The following is a 7,819-nucleotide window of genomic DNA, read 5'->3' on the forward strand; positions in this document are numbered from 1 at the left end:
GAGGTAACGAGATTGGTTCCTTGATAAGCAGCAGGTAAGAAGCTGACCTCCCTAATCTTTGGGGCTCTGATCATAATTCTACTTTACAATCACCGTTCAGATAGTCCACTAGCCCTGTTTACCCTCACTAGTGTTTGTAAATGTGTAAATAACTACTTACTCCCTAGTATCGTAATTAATCTTATCTTACGTAGAGTTTCAGATTATCGTAAGTATTGTAATCCAACATAAAAAACACAATGACTTAAACTGTATCTAAACAATTGAAAACTATTATTGGTGACGAGGTTAACATTTTAAGCAGAGTTTTAACCTTCAAATAGTTCCAAGTTTATGAACACACATCAGACCAACTTGTTATACTGTACAAGCTGAGCCTAATTGTACCTCTGATCAAGAAGTTAGATTAGTCGAGATGGCGACCAATACCAAAAGGAAATAGTTCATGACATTTCGAACTTGAGACTTTTTAAAGGTAACCAATAATTTTATACGTATGTTTCCCGCTTTTAGTGTTGAATAAATCGCAAAAGGCAATTAACCGCACAAACTGCAATAAACCGCAAAAACTGCAATAAACCGCACAAAACTGCAATAAACCGCAAAAAATAAAACCCAAAAATTCATTAAACTACGAAAAACCGAAATAAAACCGAAAAAACCCTACAATATTTAATACATCCAATTTGATGATTCGTTTATTTCTAAAGAAACGTTCAAAAACACCTCAATAGTTAGTGCAGTATATAACCCAACAACTCCGGAAAGACCTAGATGTTAATGCAGCAAATATCAACAATATTCTTAGCGACTAATTTACTCTTCTAAACTACTCGCTTAAAAGACCTTAGTTGCTTAGTACTGTAATCCCTTCAAAGACGACACAATAGAATAGCCCTTGTCAAGACCGCCTATTAGTCACTAGTAGCATAGTAAGATCACTTGGCCAATAGGACCAACGAAGTCTTTTACTTTGTTTTATAGATTTTTATTTCTATTACTTCTGTTAATTTATATAGAGTAAACGAACTGTGCTAACTTGTTTTAAATTTTAATTCGGGAACTTTTAAAGCTTCAGGTGTGGGAAAAAAACACTTATAGAGTTTTGGTCATAAGTGAGAAGTCAAGCAGGTGTCGGTCAGGTGTTTAGACTTGTTCCTTCCTAAGCGCTTTAGATTCCCTGCCTCTTCCCCAGCGCGTTTTAATGCCACTCTGTCCCTGTTAATTTTGCTCTTTGCCTCCCTGGGTATTTTATTGCCTCCCACTTACCTGTTCATTTTACTGCCTCTTGCCCCTTCCTGTTCATTTTACTGCCTCTGCTCCCTCCACTGTTCATTTTACTGCCAAAGAATTCCTACTCACCGCCAGACACTCCTGTACATCGCCAGACATTCCTGTACACCACCAGAGACTCCTGTACACCGCCAGACATTCCTGTACACTGTCAGACAGTCCTTTCCATCACCAGGCACTCGTGTACACTGCCAGACAAATTACACCGTCAGACATTCCTGTATATTGTCAGACACTCCCTGTACACCGTCAGACATTCCTGATATTGTCAGACACTCCTGTATATCGCTAGACATTCCTGTATATTGTCAGACACTCCTGTATATCGCTAGACATTCCTGTGCACCACCAGACACTCCTGTACACCGCCAGACATTTCCTGTACACTGTCAGACAGTCCTTTCCATCACCAGGCACTCTGTACACCCAGACATTAATTACACCGTCAGACATTCCTGTATATCAGACACTCCTGTACACCGTCAGACATTCCTGTATATTGTCAGACACCCTGTACATCGCTAGACATTCCTGTGCACCACCAGACACCTGTACACCGTCAGACATTCCTGTATATTGTCAGACACTCCTATACATCGCTAGACATTCCTGTACACCACCAGACACTCCTTACACCATCAGACATTCCCTGTATATTATCAGACACTCTGTACACCACCAGACTCCTGTACACCGTCAGTGTAAATGTGTGTCTGGCGGTGTACAGATCTAACAGTGTACAGGAGTCTGGCAGTGTACAGAGAGAGTCTGACGGTGTACAGTCTCTGATGTGGGCCCCCAGCAGCCAGCCGGTGGTGGTGGCACCGCCAGGCACTGCCAGGGTCGGTTGTGCCCCTATGGGCCCTCCCAGGGACAGCAGCGCCTTCAGGGGCTCTCCCAGGGCAGTGGCGTCCCCAACGGCCCCATCATGGGCAGTGGCGCCCCAGGAGAACTGCCAGGGACAGCGGCGCCACCAGGAGCCCCCAAGGGACGGCAGTGCCCCCAGGGGCTCTCTCAGGGACAGTGACGCTCCCAGGGCGCCCACCAGGGGCCCTCCCAAACAGCAGCTCCACTATGGGCCCCGCCCAGCTCGGCGTCCCAGGGGCCTTCCCAGGGACATCGGCGATCCTAGGGGCACTCCTAGGGACGTCAGCATCCCCAGGGGCCCCTATCATGGGTGCTAAGCGCCCCCAGGGAATCTCTCAGGGACAGCAGCGCTTCCAGGGCCCCTCTCAGGGGCGGTGGCACCACCAGGGGCCGTGACAGGGACAGCAGCTCCCAGGGGCCTTCCACAGACGATGGCGCCCCTATGGGACTTCCAGTGACGGTGACGCCCACAGGGGCCCTTCCAGGGACTGCGGTGTCCCTAGAGACCCTGCCAGGGGTGGCAGCGCCCAGGGGCCCCTCCAGGACCGTAGCGCCCCCAGGGGCTCTCAGGGGCTCTCCCAGGGACAGCGGCGCACCCAGAAACCCTTCCAGGGACAACGGCACTCCAGCAGTCCTTTCAGGGGCGGTGACGTCTGGTGGGGCCATGCCAGGGATGCGGATCTCCCAGGGGCCCTTTCCAAACGGCGGTGCCACCAAGGCCCTGCCAAAGGCGCTGGCGCCCAGGGGTCCTACCAGGGGGTGTAGCACCGCAGGACCCTGCAAGGGGCTGGTGGCGCCCCAGGGACAGCGGAACTCCCCGGCGGCCTTCCAGTACAGAGGCGCCCCTGGGGACCTGCCAGGTGGCGAACCCAGTTGCTCTCCCAGGGGCCCTGCCAGAGAACGGCGGCACCCTGGGGGCCCTGTCATGGTGCTGGCCCAGGAGCTCTCCCAAGTGCACAGCGCTCCCAGGAGTGCTCCTAGGGACACAGTGCTCCTAGAGGCCCGCCAAAGACGGCAGAAACCCCAGGGGCCTCCCAACGACAGCGGCAACTCAGGGAACTCCCAGGGCGGTGGCGTCCAGGGACCGTACTATAAGCGGTGTCGCCCCAAGGGCCCTACAGGGACAGCGGCGTCCCTGGGAGAGCCCCTGGGAGAATCGCTCTCCCGAAGAGCCCCTGAGAGCACCAGCGTTACCTGGGGCCTCTGGGGGCATCACCATCCCTGGGAGGGTCTCTGAGAGCGCCGCCGTCTCTTGGAAGGCCTCTGGGAACGCGGCTGCGCCTGAGAGAACCCTGGGGGCACCGCTGTACCTGAGAGAGCCCGTGGGGACAACGACGTCCCTGGGAGTGCCCATGTGGATGCCAGCGCCTACGCCAGGGCTCTTGGGGAGCTGTCCCTGAAAGGCGTCTGGGGACACAGCTATTCCGGAAGGCCTCAGGGCGTCACTGTCTCTGGGAGCTCCTGGAGTCGTTTGTCTTTGGGAAGTCCCTATATAAGGCACCAGGAGCCCTGGGAGCCACTGAGAGCGCCAGACTTGTAGGGCCTCGTGGCTGCAGGTAGTTTTGCGCTATTTAGAACTCTGGGAGATGCAACGTTAATAAATGCCACCGCCAACATTTCAAGTATCATCGAATGAAGACAACGGAGAATATATCAACAGGAAATCATAAGTTGGGGTGTTGTGCTGACTGACTGCTCTCTCCTATTGGCTGTAAGTTGTGGGTTAAGAGAATAGTCCTCCAATCATTGATAAGTAGGACTGATGTCCGTGAGAGACCCCTGGGTACACCAGCGCCCCTAGCATAGATCCTGGGTGCCGACCCTGGGAGGGCCCAGGGGGCCAAGACCCTGGAGAGAGCCCCTAGGAGCTCTGATGTCCCTGGAAGAGCGTCTGTGGGCGCCAGCACCCTAGCAGGGCGTCCAGGGGCACCACCGTCCCTGGAAGCCTGTATAAGGGCTGCTGTCCCTGTGAGGGCCCCTGGAAGCGCCGCTGTCCATGTGAGACCCTCTGGGGGTGCCAGTGCCCTGGCACCCCCTCAGTGGAGTCCCTGGGAGGCCGTGGATACTACGGTCATTGGGGAGCCCTGGCGGCGCCTGTCCCTGGAAGGCTCCCGCCACTGCTGCCCCTTGGAGAGCCCCTAGAGCGCCAGATTTGTAGGGCCCATGGGTGCATTTTTGCGCCATTGAACTCTGGGAGATGCAACATTAAATAAATACACCGCCCATCACATTTCCAGTGTCAACGAATTTGAAGAAGGTAACAGAGAATAATATCAACAGGAAAACATAAGTTTGTTGTGCTGACTGTCTGCTCTCTTCTCCTATTGTAAGTTGGTGGGTTAAGAGAATAGTCCACTATTCACAGATAAGTAAGGACTTCTGTCCGTAGAGACCCCCTGACACACCAGTGCCTCTGGCAAGATTCCTGGGGGTGCCGATGTCCCCTGGGAGGCCCTTGGAGACGCTGCTGTCCCTGAGAGATCCCCTGGGAGCACCAATGTCCCTGAGAGCACCTGGGGGCGCTTGCACAGGGACGGGTCCCTGGAAGCAGCTGGGAGGGCCTCAGGAGCTGCCATCATTGGTTGGGCTCCCTGGCGGCACCGTCCCCTGAAGGACCCCTGAGAGCGCTGCTGTCCTGAGAACCCATGGGAGTGCCGCAGTTCCTGGGAGGCCCATTGGGAGTGCCACCTATCCCTGGAGGGCCTCTCAGAGAGCAGTTGTCCCTGGGAAAACCCAGGGTGGGATCTTGCACTCCTGAGAGGGGCCTTGGTCGCCTCCCCGAGAGAGCTCCTAGGGGCGCCGATGTCCCTGGTAGAGCGCCTGGGATCGTGGTTCACTGGCGAGCCCCTGGGGACACCAGTGCTTCGATTACTGCCCTAGGAGCGCCAGGCCTGAGGGCCCTTGGGTGCAGAGTTTTGCGCTATTTATTACTCTGGGAGATGCAATGTTAAATAAATACACAGCCCATCACATTTCTACAAGTATCATCGCATTCTAAAGAAGGTAACGGCGAATAATATCAACAGGAAAACATAAGTTGGGGTGCAGTTGACTGTCTGCTCTCTCCTATTGGCTGTAAGTTGGTGGTTTTAAAAGAATAGTCCACCATTCATAGATAAGTAAGGACTGCTGTCCGTGAGAGACCCCTGACACACCAGTTCTGGCATGGATCCTGGGGTCACTGTCCCTGGAATGCTCCTGGGAGCACTGTTAACCCTGAGAGAGCCAGAGCCCGATGTCCCTGGAAGAGCGTCTGGGCGCCAGCACCCCTAGCAGGGCGCCTAGGGCGCCACCTTCCTGGAAGCGCCCATAGGGCACTGTTGACCAGAGGCCCAAAGTTGTCCCTGGAAAGCCCCGAGGGATCCAGCACCTAAAAGGCCTTGGGGGCGCCGTCCTCTCTGAGGGCCCCTGGATGCACCACTGTCCGGTGGGACCTGGGCATATCAGCGCCCTGGCAGGCTCGTGGTGCCGCCGTCCTGTGAGGGCCCCTGGGGCCGCTGTCCCTGAGAGCGCCTGAGAGCACCGATGTCCCTGGGAGAGCACCTGGGGAGCGGCACCACGGACGGGTCCTGGAAGTGCCGCAAGCTTTGGGAGGGCCCCAGGAGCGCCGCCATCATTGGTAGGGCTCCTGGGGGCAGCACCGTCCCTGAAGGATCCCTGAGAGGCTGCTGTCCATGGGAGAACCCATGGGAGTGCTGCAGCTCCTGGGAGGCCCACTGGGAGTGCCACAATCCCTGGAAACGCCCTCCAGAGAGCAGTTGTCCCTGGGAAAACCCTGGGGGATCTTGCACTTGAGAGGGCCCTGGGTCGCGCCTCCCTTGAGAGAGCTCCTAGGCGCCAGAAGTCCCTGGAAGGGAGCCTGGGATTGCGGCGCAAACTGGCGAGCCCTGGGGACACCAGTGCCCCGAGGACTGCCCCTAGAGCGCCAGGCCAAATGTGTAGTAGTAGTTTTTGCGCTATTTATTACTCTGGGAGATTCAACGTTATAAATAAACCGCCCATCACATTTCAGTGTCATCGAATTCTAAGAAGGTAACGGCGAATAATATCAACAGGAAACATAGGTGGGTGTTGTGCTGACTGACTGCTCTCTCTCCTATTGGCTGTAAGTTGGGGGGTTAAAGAATAGTCCAACAATCATAGATAAGGGACGTCTGTCCGTGAGAGAGTCCCTAGGCACACAAGCAGTCCTGGCACGGCCCTGGGGAACGGCGTCCACCGGAGGGCCCACAGAGAGCCTGGCGGCAGCATCCGTCCTGGAAGGCTCCTGGCGCCACCGACGCCCTTGGAGAGCCTCTGGGAGCCCACATTTGTAGGGCCCATGGGGCAGTAATTTTTGCGCTATTTAGAACTCTGGGAGATGCAACATTAAATTAATACACCGCCCATCACATTTCCAGTGTCATCGAATTCTGAAGAAGGTAACAGAGAATAATATCAACAGAAAACATAAGTTGGGGTGTTGTGCTGACTGTCTGTTTTCTCCTATTGGCTGTGTTGGTGGGTTAAGAATAGTCCACCAATCATAGATAAGTAAGGGACGTCTGGACACACCAGTGCTCTGGCAGGATTCCTGCCGCTGTCTTGGAGGGCCCCTGGAGGTGCTGCTGTCCCTGAGAGAGCCCTGCGAGCAATGATGTCCCTGGGAGAGCACCTGGGGGCGCTCACCAGGGACGGGTCCCTGGAAATGCCAGCGGGAGGGCCTTCAGGAGTGCCGCCATCATTGGTTGGACAACTGGGGCGGCATCGTCCCTGGAAGGACCCCTGAGCGCTGCTGTCCCTGAAGAACCCATGGGAGTGCCGCAGTTCCTGGGAGGCCCACTGGGAGTGCCACCATCCCTGGGAGGGCTCCCTCAGAGCGTAGTTGTCCCTGGGAAAACCCTGGGGGAGGATGTTGCACTACTGAGAGGCCCTAGGGTCGCTGCCGTCCTGGAGAGAGCTCCCAGGGCGCTGACGTCCCTGGAAGGTCGCCTGGCATCACGGCTGTCACGATACGATACGAAGTCTTTAGTTAAGAGGAAAGAAGATTATTAGGAGTTGAAGGAAAGTGGTGAACTGAAATACAGTAGGAGTAGAAGAATCTGGGCTCAACCAGATCGCTTCATCTTTCCTATTGGTGTTTTATCTTTGTTCTGCCCCTGGGCCGTCAGACCTTTGTATTAATATTGGTTTATTTATATAATGCTGCTTATTATTATTATTTGTTATTGTTGGAGTTAGTGAGCCCGCCCAGGTCCTTGTGTAACTGGGAGGTAGTCACATTTTTTTTTTTTTACTAAGATGTCAATGTTAAATGTTAAATATTAGTTATGTTAGTCTAAGGTACACTGTATGGAGAGGCCTGCCAGGTTCTTGTGGAGCTGGTAGGTCACTCTCATCTTTATTCTCTCTATTAATGTTTTATATGTATATTGGGGCAGGAGATGGTTCAATTACTTTCTTCCTGGCTGATTTAAACCAACTGTGTTCTTGGAAATTTTCGTTGTCTATATTATTTATCCAGTTTTGATATGTTTCTGTGTTAAGTTCAGTCACTTTTTCCAAATATTTACAGCTTTGTTGTGTATATCTACATTGATTGCTAAGAGGTTTGTCTCTTGTGTAGCTGTTCATTATTGATGTGGTCTGTATATTTTATGTTATATAAATCTGAGGGCTA

General features: G+C 53.5%; 2 protein-coding genes across 2 annotated transcripts; both read right to left on the reverse strand.

The window, feature by feature from the left end:
* Nucleotides 1–2,442: 2,442 nt before the first annotated feature.
* LOC121855873 (tetra-peptide repeat homeobox protein 1-like) lies at nucleotides 2,443–3,087 on the reverse strand. The gene has a single exon (XM_042351038.1). It carries the CDS (start codon nucleotides 3,085–3,087, stop codon nucleotides 2,443–2,445), a length of 645 nt encoding a protein of 214 aa, XP_042206972.1.
* Nucleotides 3,088–3,211: 124 nt separating this feature from the next.
* LOC121855874 (collagen alpha-1(IV) chain-like) lies at nucleotides 3,212–7,041 on the reverse strand (the record flags this gene model as incomplete). The annotated part of the gene is made up of 6 exons (XM_042351039.1): nucleotides 3,212–3,710; nucleotides 4,094–4,350; nucleotides 4,566–4,996; nucleotides 5,376–6,077; nucleotides 6,343–6,454; nucleotides 6,715–7,041. Coding segments are annotated over 6 exons (2,328 nt in total), but the record flags the coding sequence as incomplete, so codon positions are not given.
* Between the last annotated feature and the right edge of the window lie 778 nt (nucleotides 7,042–7,819).

The sequence above is a fragment of the Homarus americanus genome, unplaced genomic scaffold, assembly GCF_018991925.1.
Source record: "Homarus americanus isolate GMGI-L3 unplaced genomic scaffold, GMGI_Hamer_2.0 scaffold22449, whole genome shotgun sequence".
Lineage (NCBI taxonomy): Eukaryota > Metazoa > Arthropoda > Malacostraca > Decapoda > Nephropidae > Homarus > Homarus americanus.